Here is a 21,382-nt window from a genome sequence, read left to right on the forward strand (position 1 = left end):
GCCTTTGACATCACATTTCAGGATAGGTTCTAGTGAATTAAAGCCTTGGAACTGGTTCTGTAGGTCTTCATGGAAAAACCTGCATGTGTCTTTGTGCCCCACATGATCTCTGAGGCTTTAATTTAATTATTGTTTACTTTATGGAAATGTTTTACAACAAGCTAATGACTCCCTGCATGCCCCTCTATCTCTCTTCTAGCAGACTACTGGAGTGAAAGTGAACACGAAGACAATGAGACGCCCTCGACGCCCAAGCAAGACAGCCCACCACCTCCTTATGACACGTACCCACGGCCACCCTCAGTGAGTCAGCATCCAGCACGCACACAGATATACACGGCTCCCTCTCATTGTGTAATCCCACACAATAGCACAGCCTCATAATGCTTGACATTTGGCATTGGTAAAAGAGCTGTTTTGTAGTGCCGTCCCCCAGACCTGGCCTTACCACGTCACTGAGTGACTGTGTGTGTGTCTGTATGTGTGTGAATGAGTCAGACCACCTCAACTCTGAGCCCACTGTAGAGATGTGAGGAGATTGAGTCTTATCTCTCTGTCTCTCTACTTATCTCTCAGTCTTTGTGAGTCACTGTACTGTCACTATTACATTTACTCTGTGCTTTTGATAGACAGTATCAGATATTTATTTCCTTTTCGGTGCGTCTCACTAAATCTGCCAAGAACATGTTCAAGTGATATTTCACTCAAAATTAAATAATAATAAAATCAATTTGCGTGAATGTTTTTTTTTTTTTTTCATTTTGATATTATTCCCATATAAAAAAAATATTTTGGAAGGCTGTCATCAAGTGCCATTACACTTTTCCAAGCAGGAAGTTGAACATTCCTATTTTGCCAGTTGAATGGGTTATGAATGCATTCCTGCATTCCTGAATGTATGTGGTTAAATTTGTGTGCACAGTCACTGTGTTTTGTGTATTTTCAGTGCATTACTGCAGGGCAGGTCAGCCAGAAGCCACACACAGCAGCAAAGACTTTATTTAAGAGCAAACAAAGACACTTGAATTAAATGTTTTTCTTTTTCCTTCCACAAGGCCCCCTCCAGTTTTTCTCCACACATACACACACATTATTTCCAGAGATAAACGAATTAAGGGAGATTGACATTGAGATTGACATTACAAAAAAACATCTATATCTGTCTATGTTAGTGTTGTCACGGTACCAAAATTCCAGTAGTCAGTACCAATACCAGTACAAATTTATGGTTTTTGGTACCAATTTCGGTACCACAGGAAAATCTGTTGGAACTATTTTACTATTTTATTTAACTAGCCTATTTTTAAAAACATATTAAATATGATGGTAATCATACATATAAATATTTGGAGCGTGTGTGTGTATGTTTGTGTGTGTATATATACCTCAATGAAATAAATTTTGAAATATAAAAAAATAAATAGGCCTAAACAAATGCTCAAACATCCATTTTGAAACAGACGTGCGTGTTTATTTTAGCTATTCCTTCAGTGAAATGACACACTACAGCCTGTAAAACTATGAAATAAATATCAGTAAATAATGGTAACCTAAATATTTTTTATCTAAACTCCCGGTACTACAGAAATGCTGGTATCGTCACATTTTCAAAATTTCAGTACCGACTTGGTACCGAAGTACCGGTACTTTTGACAACACTAGTCTATGGATCTATCTATGTATCTATCTATGTATCTATCTATCTATCTATCTATCTATCATCTGTCTCTCTTTCTTTCTATTCATCTATCGATCTTTCGTTCTTTCTGTTTGTCAAATGTCTATCTGTCCGTCCGTCTGTCTGTCCTATTCTTTTGAAGCATTGCCAACTGGATGAAAGCAGGAAGAGCAGTTGGCCCATATTGAGAGCCTAATTTCACACTAACACAGCTTCAGGTTCTCCCTCCACACCTCTGTCCCCTATTCCTCCATTTTTCTATATTCGGCACTTTTCACAGAAACCAGAGCTCTCTCTGTTCATTATTCATCTGCCTGTCTTATACGAGAGTGGCTATTCAGGGGCCTGGTCTGTTCTTTGAGTTTCTTCATTATCACACTTTATTCTTGCCTTTTAACTGAATTTGAGACATACAGAATGAGCAAAAGTGTCATGCCCATTCATGATTTGTCAGCCTAGCGAATTTTAAAGGCATGAATGCTTTATTCCTTTGAAAGTGTAGTTTCATGATGAGCATCAAATTAAGTTGTAGCTATAAAGTCCTTTTGGTCACGTTTTGTCTTTGCTACCAAAAAGAGAGAGAGAAAAATAGGTTACTGGTGCCCCTGTGAATGAGAGTGATATTGTGTAAAAGCTTCCTACATCTAGCATGTTGTAAAAAATACTAATGTTCACCTTATTCTTTTCTGTCCTTTTTCTCTGACCCAGAACCAGGTGAGTTGTGCCAGTCCTTACCTAGAACCAAAGCACGGCCGCCTCTCGTCCACAGAAACTTCACAGTCTCGCTCCTCTCATGAGGAGTACCGCTCCGAACCTCAAGGGGGCAGCAGCAGCGGAGGAGGTTCCCCTGCACGGAAGTCCGCCAGCCAGCGCCGTTCATGGCAGGACCTGATTGAAACCCCTCTGACCAGCTCGGGCCTCCACTACCTGCAGACCCTGCCTCTAGAAGATGCTGTGTTCTGTGAGCCGGGGGCAGGTCTGTCTCCAGAATATCGCCGCCAATCGACTCTGCCTGCCCAACGCACACTGATGCAGGAACATTACGGTCCCTTCCCCATTCTTGAAGGGGAGAGGCTCAGAGACCCTGCTAACACAGCTGGGAAACCCCGCAGCTTCACCTTGCCTCGGGATAGCGGCCTGCATGCCCTCCTCACACCCTCCTCCAGCATGGCAGAACAACAGCGGGACCCCAGCCGCAGAGAGCTCAGCCGATCTCACTGCATCAATAATGGTGGGTCAACATACTTGTATTAAAATTATGTATATTATAATTTTGTTTATATTTTATTTTTTTTATTATTAAAGGTGCAATAGGTGATTCTCTACAGAAACATTTTTGTTATACTGGTTGAAAGTCTCCTCATATCCTGATAGCAATCACTATGTTAAACGGTCTAAATGTATTTTTATAAATATATATCAGGCGTAGGACCATAAAATGTTCATCCAATCATTATATTCGTTCCGAATGAAATAATACGATGTCCTACCTTCCTGTCAACGCATGTTTTTACATACCCTCGCACACCCTGTTCACGTAGACATCATACGTCATCAGCGCGTTTCATGCTATGCAGAGTTTATACAGACAGACGTCAGTCACGGAGCACCACAAACAAACAGCAGTCACTTTTTACAGTTCCTACCGAATCAAAACAACAAGCTTATGCTGCATTCACACCATAACTACAGTAATTAAGAGATGGCAACCTGTGACGTTCTAACCGGAGCTGTTCAGTCAGACTCGGATTTATGCGTATCCATGTCAACATTATCAACACCGAAATTAATCTGCAGCAGTCAGGTACAAGCTCTCTAAGTTGTTTACGTTCATTATTATTGTAGTGTTATGTGCTTTGAGACAGGTAGTTTAGCGCCGACTCGTTTTGACTTTGATATGCAGGTAGGATGGGATCGTATGCTTTCAATGCTAGCAGGCTAATGTTAGCATTTCCCAGATCACCTACTGCACCTTAAATTATTATTTTTATTAGTTATTATTTATTGTTTTTGTTATTTATTCATTCATTTATTATGCTTTTTAAAAATACGTTTTCCCCGACCCATTAATTCCATAATTCATTTAATTAATTTTTATAATTGATTGACAGACCTATATGTGTGTGTGTGTATATATGTATATATATACTGTAGTATATATGTATATATATACTGTATGTATATACCTAAGTAATATACCTAAATTAAAATCATTTAAAATAAAGTCCTAATCTAGGATTAATAAATTAATAAAATAATGACAAAAATAATAAAATAATGACAATAATAATAATAAAATATATAAAAAATGTTTAATTACATATTTTTAATTACATATTTTATTATATATATATATATAATAAAATATGTATAATATAATTTTGCTTATATTTTTTAATTTAAGACTTTAATTGATTAACATAAATTTATAATGATGGCAAATGGGGCATGTGACTTGATCAAGCTTATGCAAAGACACCGGGGAATCTACCCTTTGTTGCAATTTTGCAATGTGAAAAGCTGTGCTTGAAAGAAAATAAACCAGGTCGGCTCAAATCAGTCCACTAAAACCTCTTTACCACATACTATTAGATTTTAATAACCCCTCTGATTATGAGAACAGTAGGCACAGCAGAGTTATTTTAGTGCATGTGTGATTTTGAGTGCTTTAATATTAAATTGTTAAGAGCAGTGCACTCAGAGAGGGATGTGTGCAGGGATTTGTGGCTCTGTTTTCATCTGTATCTCTTTTTGTGTTTTCTTAGCTTCTGTAACTTCCTTTTTCCCTGTTTGAGTGTGTGTTGGTGCTGTATGAAGCATAAACAGTGCCTGAGTTGCAGGATTTTTTTAGCTGTGCTGTGAGGTTCCCCACTGAGATCTGTCCACTCCTTTCTTACATACACACGTGCACACATGCACACATGCAGGCATTTTCTTCTAGAAATAGCTGCATGCACTTTCCCATGAAACTCATTATAAACCTGTTGTATTGGTGTGGTTCTGACACAAGCTCCTGGCCCACTTTACTTTACCTGACTTGGTTTTGATTTATAAGGAAAGTTAATCTTTATAGACATTTCTGTAAGCCTGTCCTCCAGCTGTGGTACCTGGATACATATGATTAAAAAGAATTGCATGAGAATATATAAAACAGAAACAATGATACTCAAAAAAAAAAAAAAAAAAAAAAAAATTAATTTTAATTTACAATGATTTAATTGTTCCCTTGAGGGACAATAATATATTTAGCAGAACGTTAGCTTTTTAACTTCTTTTTTTTCTTCCAAGAACAGATGATATTATATGTACAGAGACTAAACTATAACATATTAATGTATTATTATTAATTTTTCATTTACTATTAATTCAAAATGAATACTGAGTAATTAATATTGGTTATTGATGTAATATTGAATTTTTGTTTAACAATTTTTCCTGCAAAAAATTTGTTTCAGATTAAACCAGGGTTTCCCAAACTGGGGTTCATGAGGGAACTGGTTTGTGAATTGATGAAAAGCTAATAATTGATTAAATCAATTAAAAAAAATTGAAAATGAGGTCCCACTTTATATTTGGTGTCTTTAACTACTATGTACTAAAATTTAAATTAATCATTTGATACAGTGCACTTATTGTGTACATGCATGTTTTAACATTGTACTTATATTATTATAATTACTTGCATGTAATTACATCTATAATTACACTGTTGATCCTTTCCTTACCTTTTAACTCACTCTTAAACTTACCCATACCACCATACCTGTCCCTAACCTTACCCGTATCCCACATCAATAGCAGCAAAAGTGTTTTACAATACAACACGAACACAATAAGTACATCGTACTTTTTTTTTTTAATTTTGGGAGTACATAGTAGTTAAAGATATGAAAGCTTGTTTCTGCCACTGAATAAAAAATAAAAAATGTGATTGACTTTTTTTCTCAGAATTGCGTGATGTAAACTCAGCATTGCAAGTGAGCTGACTTTTTTCCCTCGGAACTGCACTTTATAACTCGCAATTGCGAGTTTATATCTCACAATTCTGAGAAAAGCAGTCAGAATCCTGGGAAAAAAAGTCAGAATTCCGGGATATAAACTCGCAATTGCAAGAAAAGAAGACAGAATCGTGGGATATAAACTCGCAATTGCAAGAAAAGAAGTCAGAATTGTGGGATATAAACTCGTAATTGCAAGAAAAGAAGTCAGAATCATGGGATATAAACTCGCAATTGCAAGAAAAAAAAGTCAGAATCATGGGATATAAACTCGCAATTGCAAGAAAAAAAAGTCAGAATCGTGGGATATAAACTCGCAATTGCAAGAAAAGAAGTCAGAATCATGGGATATAAACTCGCAATTGCAAGAAAAGAAGTCAGAATCGTGGGATATAAACTCGTAATTGCAAGAAAATAAGTCAGAATTCCGAGATATAAACTCGCAATTGCAAGAAAAGAAGTCAGAATCGTGGGATATAAACTCGCAATTGCAAGAAAAAAGTCAGAATTCCGAGATATAAACTCGCAATTGCAAGAAAAGAAGTCAGAATCGTGGGATATAAACTCGCAATTGCAAGAAAAGAAGTCAGAATCGTGGGATATAAACTCGCAATTGCAAGAAAAGAAGTCAGAATCGTGGGATATAAACTCGCAATTGCAAGAAAAGAAGTCAGAATCGTGGGATATAAACTCGCAATTGCAAGAAAAAAGTCAGAATTCCGAGATATAAACTCGCAATTGCAAGAAAAGAAGTCAGAATCGTGGGATATAAACTCACAATTGCAAGAAAAAAGTCAGAATTCCGAGATATAAACTCGCAATTGCAAGAAAAGAAGTCAGAATCGTGGGATATAAACTCGCAATTGCAAGAAAGAAGTCAGAATCGTGGGATATAAACTCACAATTGCAAGAAAAATAAGTCAGAACTGAGGGATATAAACTTGCAATTGCAAGAAAAAAGTCAGAATTGCAAGTTTATATCTCGCAATTCTGACATTATAACTCACAATTATGAGGTTATATTCCGCAATTCTGACTTTATAACTCACAATTACGAGTTTATATCTCACAATTCTGACTTTATAACTCGAAATGGTGTCTCAAAATTGCGAGATAAAAAGTCGCAATTATCTTTTTAATTTTTTTTATTCCATGGCAGAAACAAACTTCCATATAAAGACACCTAATATAAACCGAAAATTGCAACAAATAAATAAAGTAAAACAGAAATATTTAACTGTTTGACCATTAACTGTCATCAGAGAACTGTAAACATGCAAATATGTTGTTAAATTACTGAAATTTTAACTTAAAATCTTAGGGGGTACTTCATGTAAATAGTTTAGGTCAAAAGGTTTTGGCTGACAAGGTTTGAGAATGAAAAAATATTCTGCATAACTCTTATGGTACCCCTTGGGGGTTGTGGGACACACTGTTGAATGCTAATGAACTATATTACTTGGAGGAACAATTGTTTATTCAGAGTCTTATTAATAAATGTGACTACCTTTTAAACATGGACACCTCTTTTACTTCTTCAGTGTCTGAAATGCTTTGTCTCATGGATTATGCTTAAACCATGTAGTTAGCAATCAATTCTGAATGGGCTATTAATTCTGTCGCATTTTGGTCTGGTGTCCAGACAGACGCATTTCTCTCCACAAACCTCACAGGAAGCCGCCCATTTGCTGCTGGATTACCACTCTGTTTATCTCCCCCGTATTACATTTCATCTTCCCCTCGTCTCACAGTCTATCGCCTCATGGCTCATTGCCATCTCACCATCTATATTCCCCATCTCCACTACCTCACCACCGATCTGCCTGTCTCACTTCCCGTCGGCCCCCTTTCGCAGTGTCCTGTCTAACTTTCTCTTCTAATATTCCCCTTTTTCGTCATCTCAGACGGATCTCCAGCAGCAGTCTATATATAATCCCAGTGGCTTTTTAATGAGTCTCCCTCTTATCTGTGTCTTTTATATCGCTCTGTCTCTATCTCTCTCTCTGGAGGAGTTGGGGGCATCTGTTAGTCATCCACAGAGCCCATGCGTGCTGTACTACATACTGAAGAGAAAAGAGAGGCATGGCCTATTGATCGTGACTCTCAATCACATGTTCCCCAGCAACTGGAAAGTTTTGCTGCACTACTAGAGAGTTCTGTGCCATTTAACAAGTTACAAAAGCATCACAAAGAGCTTTAAAACTTTATTGATCTACTCAGGTTGAGTCGTTGTTATTGTGATTCATCACATAGCTAACCAAGCGGTCGATATAATGCTTTTTCTTTCAAATTATTGCAGGCATTTAACAAAAGCAGGGATTGCCAGAAATAACTTGCACACAAAATGATTAACAACATATAAAAATGTTAGAAATATGCTAAATACGTTAGAGGTAGGTCTGACAGGTAGTAGAGTCTGTATTGTTATACAGACAATAAATAAAAGCTAAAATTCACACATATCAAACAATATATATATTCTTCCCACAGTCCTTGGGGTCTTTGGTGCATAAATGGATAATGCCTGAATGGATAATCATTTAGATAATCTTTTTAGTAAACTGCTACTAATCTAAACTGAATGCGATGTGCATACCCTGCATCTGCAGCATATGGTGGGAGGAGCTGTGTGGGATTGCTGCCCTCTTGTGGTTGTTCAGAATAGTGGGTAAATACATGCCCACATACTGTACACTGTAGGTTGGTGAAGGCCTGATCATTAGAAACACATGCAATATCTGCTAATAACACCCAGCACTAGATACTGTCCATGGCCCACATGCTACCTACACAAATGCTCCAACAACAGAACAGGAGTGATTCAACTTATTTCCAGACTAACACATGAGCAGCACCAGCATATACAGTTGCAGCAGACAGAAATATCAAAGAAACGAGCAACATGCCACCCGCTTGGCAGAGTGATTGATTGCCAAACCTGAGTAGCCCTACAGGCGTTTTTCCCCGCTTTTAAAGGTGGCTGTGTTGAATGATTTGAACATGTCATTTTAAACAGTGCTGAAATCTGTCTTCTAGTCTTACTGTCCATCTTTAGGTGTCTACTACTATAAAACTGCAGTTACTCCCTTTTTCAATATACTGTAACAAGGTGTGATTATGTATTTTTGCCATTTTTGCATGTTAATGCAGTTTCTGTGGGTGGTAGCTGGTTTATACTGGCCATTAGCTATTTGAACAGCCACCATGTTACAAAACCCATCTTTGATCATCTAGTAAGTGTATACTAGCATTTCTAAATTGGCCATTAGCTGGTCCGTGTTGGTCAATATCAGCAAAAAATCTAAGATGGACCATTAATGATGAGCTAACGACTATCTTATAGCTAATGTCCATTTTAAACTAGTAAAACTGGATAATGGCCATCTTAGACCAGCTAATGACCACCTTAGACCAGCTAATGATTATCTCAGACCAGTGAATGACCGGTTTAAACCATCTTATGAGCCATTAATGACTATATTTGACCAGCTAATGACCAGCTTAAAGCAGCTAATGATTAGCTTAGACCAGCTAATGACCATTTTAGACAAACTAATCCCCATGTTGACAAGCTAATAATTCACATATTTTCAATTCACATTTATTTGTATAGCGCTTTTCACAATACATATCGTTTCAAAGCAGCTTTACAGAGAGTGCATGTCAACATTACAATTTAGAGAATGCAGTTAGCTAATAATGTATTAATTTAGGCAATTAATTTACAATCACTGTCAGCAATTTAATAACCAATAATCAATGTAGATGAGCAAATATCCATCTTGACCAAATGATGACCATCTTGACCACAGTGACAGCTTGAACCAGCTAATCACCATGTTGAATAGCTAATAACCATCTTGACCAGAGAATAACTAGCTTAGACCAGCTAATCACCATGCTAACCAGCTTAGATGAGCTAATGACCATCTTGACCAGTTAATGACTAGCTTCTAAAACACCTCTTACATTTTTTTAAACTGGATCTTTAAGCAGGGAATTGTTAAACACATTGATTGTGTGTGTGTGTGTGTGTGTGACAGAGAAAAAGAGATGACACGGAGAAACCAGCACACGTTTCTTCAAACGATAACAGATAAAAAACGAGACAGCGAGAGAAAATGTTCCCATATTATTTACATAAATCTGAGCCTGATTAAGCATTTTTCTATGCCAGCCTGACAAAAGACATTTCTCGCCCAGACCTTATGTCATTTTCTCTCTTTTTACCTTCACAATATCAGACTAACAAACAAAATAAATGAGCTGAGTATCATCAACTCCTCATGCCAACCTACACACCTCATTGAACATTAAAATGCACAGTTTAAATGTTGCAATCTGTCTGTTTCTATTCCAATCCCACTCACTGTGCTTTGCTGGTGGAGCCACCCCTCTTTAACTCTGGCTTTCTGTGGCGCCCCCCACAGGCGGGGAGCCGGAGTGCCATCGGCAGGCGGATTCGCTTGGTGATTTGTACCGGGCTCTGGAGCGTGCCAGTCTGTCGCCCATTGGTGAGCACCGCCTTTCCACCCGTCTGGAGTACAAACACCTTTTCATTCGGCGTTGCAACGATCCACAGCTAAATGACAAACTGCATCATCTCCGCATCCTGCAGAGCACGCTAAAGGTATCTGACCTCTGCTGCCGCATGGGTCCCACTGAAACCGTGTGTGCCTGTTTGTTTCATCTGTCCCGTCTGTCCGTCCGTCCCTCTCCATCTGTCTGATGTCTGTGGGGTTCTGGGGACAGCAGAATTTTTTGTTTTTTGTTTTTGTAGTCCATTTTAATATGGTTTACTAAGCCAAACTGCTATCCCAGAATCCCATCCATGTTAGACGGAGTTCTCTGTCTGGTGTGGGACGAGGGTATGGCCAAATTCTGCTCTGAACCCTGCTTCTCTGTGTGGGCTAATCTGGTTTAGGCTCTGCTTGGTGCCATTGGGTCTTCTGTGGTTGGGTCCTCTGCTGTGACCCATCTCCCCCAACTCCCCAGCTGCTGCTCTGTGCTTATTATGTTGGGGCAGAGCCTCCCATTGCATTGTGGGTAAAATAAACAGCTGTTCAATAGCACCAAAAGATTTAAGATGGACCAAGATTGATGAGCTAATGACAATCTTAGACCAACTAATGACAGTTTATGACCAGTTTAAATTGGATAATGGCCATCTTAGACCAGTTAATGACCAGTTTAAAACAGCTAAAGACCATCTTAAACCAGCTAATGATCATGTTAGACCAGTTAATGACCAGTTTAGGCCAGTTTATGACCAGTTTAACCCAGTTAATGACCATCTTAGACCAGTTAATGACCAGTTTAAAACGGCCAAAGACCAATTTAAAACAGCTAAAGACCACCTTAAACATGTTAGACCAGCTAATGACCATCTTAAACCAGCTAATGACCCTCTTAGGCCAGTTAATGACCAGTTTAAAATGGCTAAAGACCACCTTAAACCAATTAATGACCAGTTTAGGCCAGTTTATGACCAGTTTAACCCAGTTAATGACCATCTTAGACCAGTTAATGACCAGTTTAAAACGGCCAAAGACTAATTTAAAACAACTAAAGACCACTTTAAACATGTTGGACCAGCTAATGACCAGCTTAAACCTGCTAATGACTATCTTAGACCAACTAATGACCACCTAAGACCAGCTAATCACCATTTTGACCAGCTGATAACTGTCTTTGATGAGACAATGACCTTTGTTAAGGCCAAACTCTGCTCTGAACCCTGCTTCTCCATGTGGGTTAATCTGGTTTGGTGCCAGTAGGTCTTCCTGTGGTTGGGTCAGTCGGTCTATGCCTGTGCTGTGTATCTGTGGCGCTGCCTCTGCACCCCCCCCTTCCCTCCCAAAACCGCTGTGCTGTCCTCATTATGTTGGGGCAGAGCCTTCTGATGCATTGTGGGTATTATAAGCATCCCTTATCACTCAGACTTGAATGAAAGAAGGTTAATTGGGGGCACGAAGCCCCACAGTGCCAGAGGACTCCAGTCAAGTCTGAGCATGCTATGTGTGTTTGCGTGTGTGTGCCGCTCTGCTCATCTAGGTTGAGTCCACATCGCTTCACGTCTACGCTAACCGCCTGTGGCGTGCTTTGACTATGACATCCTAACCACTGTATGAAGGAGACTGTATCTGTAATCCCCACCCTCCACTGCTCTCTTTCTTCACTCCCATAGGACAGGGAGGGCGAGGTAGCACTGATTGACAAGCTGCTGGCCAATCCTAAGCTCACGTCCTCAGAGTTCCAGGAATGGAAGAAAGTTTACATGGAGCTGTTTTCAGGAGAGCCCCAGCGGGACCGTCAGCCCAGCCCCGCCTCCGAGCCCAGCCCTGCCACCACGCCTGAACCCGCCCCCCGCACGCCCTCCCTCTCGCACACGCACTCCTACATCGAGACTCACGTCTGATGCACACTTCAGACACAAAAATACCGGCACATTATTTGAAGTAGTTGTCGCTCACTTCCACGGACCTTAGAGTGGACGTTCAAGGTGAAGTATGGGGTGAATTGGTGTTTATGGACTAATAATCTGACATTTTAATTATGTGGCTGTGAGGGATATATGTACAGAATTAACATTTAGGGATATAATGATGCACTGATGCATGATTTTGGAATTAAAAATGCAGTTACATTATTTAGTAATTAATATAAAATTACCCAGAGGCTGTCTCAGATTATATGCAAATTAAAACAGTTACATGCTGTCAAGTTTGACTTTCGTTTGTATCTTTTTAAGTAATGTAATACAAGTCGATTTTTTGTTTTTGCTCTATATATATAGAATATCTGATGATATATATATATATATATATATATATATTTGACATTTTCTAGGTATTTTAGTACCAAGTTTGTTTTTTTTTAAAGATTTTTACTTTCAATTTTAATGTATAATTCCATATTTGATCAGCCATCTTTTGACACTAATAATTTAATAACATTGTTAAATGTAAGCTCGAATGAATATCGATTTTTCATATTGTACATTATTTTGTGATGCCTAAATTCACATTAAAAGTGTATTTTATACTATTGATTTTAGTTTTTAGTGTTTTTTTATTATTATTTATTTAGAGAAAGTGCATAGAGTTTTAATTTTGGGCATGAAAATATTGTATCAGCCATAATTTTACTATCTATATATTCTTACACCAAGGTCCCCAACAGTCCAAATTCTACTGTACTTTTATCCCTCACAGTCTCGTTTTCATTCACGTCAAATTTGATACGGCATCTACCCTGATTAAGGTCCTTAAACACAAATTCTCTTTTTGCTTTTCCTTGTACTTCACATCCTGACAGCAATCGCAGACTCAATCTACTTGTGCTTTTTAAATACTTGAAAAACATTGTTTACGCAGGCACAGATATCTGTACAAAGCACTCTTAATGGCTCGACTCACAACCCACAGGCTTCAGAGTATGCCACTTCTGCACACGGGGTTGCCATGGTTACGGGTCCTCCAAGCGGCTCAGACAAGGAGAGACAATGCCGTCGCACCGAGAACAAACCTGGCACACCTCTAGACAGGAAGCAGAGGTAGAACCAGAGCACTTGAACTTGGAAATGGAAGCTTCGGACTGAACTCTGAGAGGAAATGCATGTCTGAGGCGGCCTTTGAACACTAAACACACTGACTGTCACTCTGTTGTGCTGCTGTACCTTTGTTTGGCTGTCTTTTTGAAGCAAATCTCTCGGTGGACTCGCAGACGGTCATCACACAAGTTATCTGCCATGTTTATATGCCACTTTAGCATACCATATACTCTACTGTATCATACTATATATTTATGATCTGCTGTTATACATCGGCTGGCCCCGACTTATAGCATTTGTACATTTGTGTTGGAAGGTGTGTGGGTGTGCATGAACATGGAAAACTAATGTGGTTGCCTCATCTCACCACAATCTCCGCAGGGTGTTTGGATGTACCAAGAAAAGGCATTTAAAGGAATATTCCTGGTTCAAAATCAGTTCATTTCTATTCACAGCTTCTGTGGTTTGGTGTTAGTTACCACAGTCAGTAATTTTGACTCTTAATGGAAGGCAATGGAGCGTTTTCAAGCAGAAATGTGCAGCTTGGATTCTTGTAAAGGTGCTTATATTATTTCTTCCATACAAAAAAATGTGTCTATAAAGTTGTTTAAGTAAACCTTGTGAGACTTTTCTAGGAGCACATCTTCTGGTAATTCCTGAGGGTGAGTTTGGCTCTGTGTAAACAAACCCTTTTTTTCCTGTACTTACACTTATCTTAGAAAAGTTACAAGGTTTACAGGCTTCACACAGTCAAGAGTTAAGACTGGATATGACAAGGTCATATGCACAGACAAGGTTAGTAAAGCATTCTTTCATTTTTCAGCTGTAGTTGTTTGTGAAATGTTATTATTAAGGGTTCAAGTGCAAAGCGCTGAAATGCTATTGCATTCTCCCCTAAAAGTGATCGGGCAGACCAAACCGTAAGAGTGAAGAGACTTAAAACTTTGAGGGCTGGTAGTACTCACACAGTCTACAAGGTCACTAAGGCTCGCCCCGATTGGCCTGACGGGGCGTTAGGCATAGGCTCAAGTGTCTTATATCATTCGAAAATGGACAATGCATGTGGATTCAAGTGTTGCGATTCAGTTATTGTTGGATATTTTGGATTTTTTGAAAAACCTTCTTTTGCAAACTAGTCCTGGGTTTTTGGCCCGATCGGAACCAAACCTGCGCAGCAAAATTCTCTAGAGTCTGATTGTCAATAATTATCAAAAAAAAGTTGAAATTTCGATTCACGGTCTCTAAGGGCCACCAAAATGGAGCCACTTTTACTAAAATGGCTATAACTCATGAATAGAATCAGATATTTTCACCAACTTTGGCAAACATATGTAAGAACTCATTCTGTCGTCACGTGAAAAGGACACGGTGCCTAGCCACTTGGTGGCGCTATAACATTGAAAAAACTTTAAAATGGCTATAACTACGCAACCCTAAGTCTGATTGACTTGAAAATTGGTATGCTGTGTCTTTGTCCAAGACTGCCTTTGAAGACATTCGTGTATCTCGAAAAACGTGGCTGGCAGCAGCCAATGAAGTTTGAGCAGCTTTATCAGACAGGGTTAACGGAGGCCGAACAGAACAAAACTCACTGGGCCTGTTTTACTCAAGGCCCTAAAGGGCTCATTCTGAGCAACTTTGCCTCTAGGACCACCTCTGTCCATCGAATTGTTCATTAAATATTGGAGATTATTTCAAAAACCAACTTTCACATGGCACTTTTCCTGCCTGATTTACATAGAACTTAATGAAATTGGGTGTGCACATGCGTCACATGATTCTAAAGAAGCATGGAAACTTTTATGGACATTGAGCCATAAAATAGCTGGTGTTTTAAGTGTTACAAAGGTGGAAAAAAAGCTTAAAAAAAAATGTATTTTCTTAGTAAACTAGTAAACTTAGTACATTGTCTTTTCCATCTATGAGATTACATTCTTGCTAAATAAAACATAATACTTTTTTACATGTATGCTTAAAGGCCTTAAAGCGCATGAACCCCGATAATTGCTGCTCGCAGCTATATTTATTATTAATATTATTAGGGATGCATAGTCTAATTGGTACTATATTATAATTTTTTTGATTTATTATATCACATATACACATCAGCCAATATTAGATATTTAATTGTACAATATGTTGTGATGCTTAAATTCAAACTTATTATAATTATTAAAAATTATTATTACGTTAGTCTCATGTTAACATAATGTTATCCTGTGGATCTATGAGTTTTTGATATTTTAAACAATATTTTTAACATTTATTGTGGTCCACTGCCTTGTCCCAATCGGAAAAGAGTCAAAATAATTGAATGTAGTAACTGACAGAATGCCAAAAATGCTGTAAATAGCGTTCAGCTTGTTTTGAACCTGGAATATTTCTGTGCCTGTGCTGTGAACGCTTCTTGACAGAGAGTAACGCCTTGCCAAACTGGGCCTCTGATAACGGATGAGCATTCGGTGAAGTGTGTGGGCTTTGATTGGTAGAAAATTGCACAGGCTTCATTATCCAGAAGCAGCATTATCTCTGTAACTTGATTGTGGAAGTTCTCTCTTCACTTCAGTTTCCTGATATTATGAGGTGAAATCATGTGTCTCTGCGCAAATGAGAGTTCATAATCAAAAACAGATTTACACACGATGCTCCAAGCAAAAATTTGCACCCTTAAGTGAGCAGAGACAGTACTGACAAGTGATTGTGTAACCGTGCAGAAGGACGTTTTATGGACTTTTTAGTATTGTATACCTCTGTTTGGATTCAAGTTTTCCATTTCTTCAAGCTGCCATGCAGTCGTTCTCTGCAGTGCTGCTAGTTTAGGGACATTTGTGTCAAGCAACAGTGAGTTTTTATGACAGCCAAGATCACCACGACACATCGCTGGTCTCAGCCCAGGGACTTGCCGCACGGCTCGGCCGATCAAAGCTGTTGCCCTGAACTCACCCCAGCATCTGTCAGAAGCAGCAACTCAACTCCTGATATTATGTGTATGTCAAAGTTCAGGAGGTCATCCATCTTTATAAACTCTCAGAGCAAAACATCTCTTGCTATACGGCTTGTAGATACACCACAATCACATTTGGGGTTTTTCTGTTGTTGTTTTTTTTCTAAACCGAAGCTGCCAAATGATTTAATGTCAGTGTTTCAACTGTCAGAAAGGCCGTGCAAGAAGCACTCAGGCGCTCAGCAAATACAAAGACGCTTTATGTGAGATTTTTAAGAACACACTGAATGTTCAAAAGAGAGTTTATTGTATAAGATGTGTATTATATGATGTACATGGATATTTCAGGTATGACTCTGATGACATAATGGAGCACATTTCATTCTGTATGTAAACTAAGACAATACTAGTTTGATTTTGATTGAGTGACTCAGGTGCTAATGTGTCCATGGGAATCATGGGAATCCATTAGCTCTTAGAGAAAGTGATTACCAGTGGATATAGAGGTACCAGAATGGATGTCTATTGGTATTTTACTTTAGTAATATATCAAAGTTATTATTAATTTAGTGCAAATCATGTTATGTTTCCTTAGCAGCCCATTTTTTAACGCAAAGTTGTCGTACAACAATCTAGTTCATCAATATCCGTGCTGCTGCCTGTCTTTATTATGAATAGGGCATGTAATTTAGGCAGTGCAGTTTCCAATGTGTTGTGTTTAGCGTACAACCTGGTAAAGTTTACTTTATTTATTACATTATTTAAAAAGAGAGTTATTGCTTTATCCAGATTTAAGTGTGGTTATACCTAGAGTCAATAAACTTTTATGGATGTAATCATGCTATATTTATTGTATTTGCATGTTTTTATATGCTGGATACTGTAAATGAAAAAGTTAGAAAGGCGTCCTCCACATTGCCTGACAGGCTGCCCAAACTTTGAGGCTGGTAAATGCCTATGTAGGTCTATTATACCTGGAGAAAGCTGTCCGTTTGCATTCCCATTTGTCTCAATGGCAGTTTCTCGGCTGGCATTTCCAACCTTGATGGTGCCATCTTTGTTTATGGTCAGACATTCAGTTAAGAGCTTGACAGCCTATCGGGCAATGAGTAAAAGCACCTTTCTTCAGTGGGTGGTTAAAATAGAGGCCCATGTCAATTTCCCAGAAAGGTATTCTTCTTTTTTCTTCCAGAAGCTTGCTGGTTTCCAGGCTGTTCAGTGAAGGTAATGGACTCACATTTAATAGAGATGAATTGTTGGGTTTGCTCTGAGTCTTAGGTCGAGAATGGGTCTCCTTTGTTTGGGCACAAGAGGCAGTTCAAATGCGAAATTCCAATTTCTTTCCTTGTCAGTCACTCTCTCTTTCCATCAACCCACCTGAAGCTAATGAAACAAAAAAAAAAGTTTAAACTGTCCTAAATTGGTTTGCTGGTCTTATCTGGTGTAATCTAATCTAACCAGAAAACCACTCAAATCTCACTCATTTGCCATTATTACCAGCACCCTTGTGTTAATTAATACAAAAAGGACTTTAAAGAAACTTCACAAGCTGCAAAAGAAATGTTATGCAGTCAAATCTTTTATTCATGCATTTCTCTTTATGCTGCTCATTTGCATTGATTTATTTGTAGAATTGTCAACATTCATTACAGACTCAATGCTGCTTGCTTTTATATAAGCCAACACAGAAAATGTTACTACCACTAGGTCTGGATGATACCTAGATTTGAATTGATTCATTTGAATCAGTTTGAACTTACAGAAATGAATCCAACTTGCAACCTCTTCTACTGAAGGTGAAAAACAAACATGCATTATTTCATTAAAACATCTGTTTTTTTTCTAATGGTTTCATGTGCAAATATATACTATTATAAAATAATATATTATGAACTTTTGACATATCATCCAGCCTAGTGACTACTGTTGATGATATATTGCACTGTTTTGCTAGATTACTGCAGTTCACTATTTGCAGTTCACCTTAATTATATTGGTTTTCTAGTCACACTATATTATCTGTGACTGGGAATAGATTTCCATGCAGGGCCTGACTTTTGAGCTGTTAGATATACACGTCTATGAAGTTTTGTTTATCATTGCTCAGTAAAAATCTCCCCATCCTCCCACTGTATTGAAATTGCTTGTCTGTATCCCACACACACTCAGTAGTCTTGATACGTGTCCTTGCCTGCTTTGACTCCCCATGTTCCCTTCCAAATCAATGGTCTAATTTGGCTTTCTCTCGCAGCGTCTGTGAGTGTAACCTCATTCAATTTAACTGCTGTCTTTTCAACTATCCACAGTCTGTATCCAGCATTCATGGCAGCTGTCCCTCTGTCATAAGACATTAGACTGTCCCCTTTGATCTTCACACAGTGCCAAATAGTCAAATCTTGTCCAAACTGGTCTTCAAGTGTACAATTTATGTCTGTTTTCATTTGTCCTTATCTAGATTGCTTTTCTGTTTGTCCTTTCTTCATGCCTTTCAAGATGCAGTGACCTGGGTGTGCAGCAGTCTGAAATGTCATGTTTAGTTCTGTCCTTTTCCATACAGGAACTATGCCATTTTTCAGGACAAAGTCTTTATGACAAGTCATCTATCAATGTCATGACTTTCTCTACCCTATTCATAGTGACCTACTTTCAGGAGCTCCTTACTGCTTGCTGTAAAACACACTTGACAGCATTTTACCCCCACCAAGGTCTTCTGTATCTGGGTAAATAGAATCCTGTTTTCCATGCCACTTTACAATCCATGTATCCATGATACAAAGAATACCCTTGTCCTTCAACTCTTTCTGCCCCATGACAGCCATCTGTTTGTCTGTGTGTATGTGGGATGGTGTTTGTAATTGACTTTTAGGTCTCTGGAGGGTCTTGAAGAGTCATTATGGCACACTGAATCCCACACAAGGGCCTTGGTAGTTTACACACTTCCCTCCAGGCATCATATTCCGTGTCATACTCCAGCACATTTGTTGTACACACCTCCTGTCCTTCCTGCCATTTCCTGCCTCCGAACATAAGCACACGTTTGCCCCCTGTTGCGGTCAAACCATAACAGAAGCGGTCATTCAATAGGGGCTTTAGACGGGTCCACTGGTCTTGCTCAGGACTGTAGCGTTCAATGTCACAGAAGGGCTCATACATTCCCAAAAAGGTGTAAATTCTTCCCCTCACTGTTGCCATCTGGTGGCCAAATCTGGCAATGGACATGTTACAACGTCTCTGCCAGGCATCCCCCTCAACAGAATTCAGAAAGAGCACCTCTTTGCTACTCTCTGGGTTGTTGATATGAATGCCACCGGAGATGAAGATTCCTGTTTCAATAGTGGCACAGGCATGTCCATGAACTGAATATGGTAGGGATACACCACTGCGCCAGCACCCTTCATTCATATTGTACCTTTCCACAGATGACAAAGCAGGCTCACCTCTCTGGCCCCGTCCACCAATAGCAAAAATAACACCTTCTATCACACAGCAGGCAAACTGTGCCCTCTTCTGCAAGAGTGGTTCCATCTCCTCCCACTGCTCAAACCGTGGGTCATAGCGCCACACCTGGTCAGTGACAGTCATCACAGCACTCTTCTCGTTCTCCTCATTCACCTGCACCACCTCACCACCTAGTACAAATAAGAAGTTCCCAACAACGCATACTCCCTGGTGCTGTATCTTATTCGGTAAGGATGCTGAAAGTGGCTGGAATTTCTTGCTGTGAGGTTCGTAGGTTAGGATTTGATTCTGGGGTCTGTTTGCTTCTGGTCCTCCCCCTACCAGAAGAATCTTGTTCGTGGCTCTTAGGCTCGTGTGGACACTTTGTAGTAGAGGTTGTAAGGAACCCTGAAGGTGGTAGTTAAGTGCTTTCTGCACTACGCTGTGGATGAAAGGTGTACGTAGAGCAGGTTTAAGTGCACTAAGTTGAGACAGCTCTTCAGGTGGCACCAAACCAAATCGGATTCGACTGAGCAATGCATTACTTTGCAGGGCAGATTGCGGTTTGCACTCTAGCCAGTCCAAAACCATCTGTAGAATATCTGTCTCCTTGACTCCTGGCATCTCCTCAGCTACAAGCACCTCTTGCAGAGAATCAAGGTTTAACTCCATTAGCTCAGCCTTGTATTCCTCAGTTGCAAGTATTCTGCACATGTTTCTGGCAATGAAAGAGTTGCTGTCATTGAATGCTTCAGAAAGGCCATAGCATGCTGCTATGTTAGCAAAGAAGCAGCAATTGTCAGGAGCAATGCTTTCTGAGATGTAATGAGTGCAAAGATCCACAGCATGGGTGATCTGTAGATAGCAAGCAGCCTGCAGTGTGACCTCTAAAGTGGAGGGTGACAGTGAGATCCATGAGGTGTAGATGAAGTCCAGTATCTGCTCAAGGCCCAGAGATGACAGGGCTGGCAAGCTGATATTGCGGGTACCGGATTCCAGAGTGTAGTCTTGGAACATGGACCAGAAGTAGTCACTGGAACAGGCTAGTAAAGTGCGATGAGCAGGGAACTCCACACCTTCCGCCTCCAAAACAACATCACACATTCGACCCTCCAGACGCAAGCTCTGGTACCGAGACAGAACACCTTCTCCATGACTGCTGCTGAGCATCAGGTAATAATTCATCACTAGTAGAGGAAGGGAGAGAGATAAAGAAGACCAGGGTCAGGAACAGGTGAGTTAGGATTGAAAAGTAAGTTAAAGCAAGAAAGGAAGATAAAGAGGCACAGGTGGCTAGGTCGTCTTGCTCCTGCAATAGTCATCAAAATGAAAGAGAACGGAAGGAAGAAAAGGTCAGTACACCAGCCGTGTCTGTTGGGATGTGGTCCATGACTTGTGCAGGCATCAAATGCGTAAACTTGCAAAGGGGAGGGTCAACCATTGCTCCTCCACCCAGTGGGCAGCCTCCAAACCTCTTGCCTCAACAAGATAGGCATGTGTTTTCTACCAGATCTCTGAAAGGGAGGGGAAAATGGATGGGCAGACATTTTGGGGCCACAGGGGGTAAACACAACCTCGAGCTAGTTGCCCTTTCTCTTTAGTTAGATGGGAACATCGAGAGCAGGAGAGATCATGCCGGGGGTTTATTATGATATGCAGATCTGAAGTCATCCCTTGATAAATAAAGGAGTTAGTCAGAACTGTGGATTTCTGTCTGTCGCCACCAGAAGCCATATCTCACCAAGGTGACAGAAATAGAAACTCAGAGTTTA

At 39.5% G+C, this 21,382-nt stretch overlaps 2 protein-coding genes across 13 annotated transcripts in view; one reads left to right on the plus strand and one right to left on the minus strand.

Moving 5' to 3' along the window:
* The window catches only part of cnksr2a (connector enhancer of kinase suppressor of Ras 2a), an 89,431-nt gene extending 72,415 nt beyond the window's left edge, over window positions 1-17,016 (plus strand). For 7 of the 12 annotated variants that reach the window (XM_051882095.1, XM_051882103.1, XM_051882104.1 and 4 more), the window contains 4 exons: window positions 200-303; window positions 2,387-2,909; window positions 10,107-10,306; window positions 11,864-17,016. In XM_051882095.1, coding sequence (XP_051738055.1) covers window positions 200-303; window positions 2,387-2,909; window positions 10,107-10,306; window positions 11,864-12,094 — 1,058 coding nt within the window. In that variant the 3' untranslated portion in view covers window positions 12,095-17,016. The remainder of the gene's footprint in view (window positions 1-199; window positions 304-2,386; window positions 2,910-10,106; window positions 10,307-11,863) is intronic. The other 5 variants (XM_051882097.1, XM_051882106.1, XM_051882098.1 and 2 more) reach the window with 2 other exon arrangements.
* A 717-nt stretch (window positions 17,017-17,733) lies between these two features.
* On the minus strand, window positions 17,734-21,366 carry LOC127506029 (kelch-like protein 34). The gene has a single exon (XM_051882108.1). It carries the CDS (start codon window positions 20,793-20,795, stop codon window positions 19,035-19,037), a length of 1,761 nt encoding a protein of 586 aa, XP_051738068.1. The 5' UTR covers window positions 20,796-21,366; the 3' UTR covers window positions 17,734-19,034.
* Between the last annotated feature and the right edge of the window lie 16 nt (window positions 21,367-21,382).

The sequence above is a fragment of the Ctenopharyngodon idella genome, chromosome 23 (assembly GCF_019924925.1).
Source record: "Ctenopharyngodon idella isolate HZGC_01 chromosome 23, HZGC01, whole genome shotgun sequence".
NCBI lineage: Eukaryota > Metazoa > Chordata > Actinopteri > Cypriniformes > Xenocyprididae > Ctenopharyngodon > Ctenopharyngodon idella.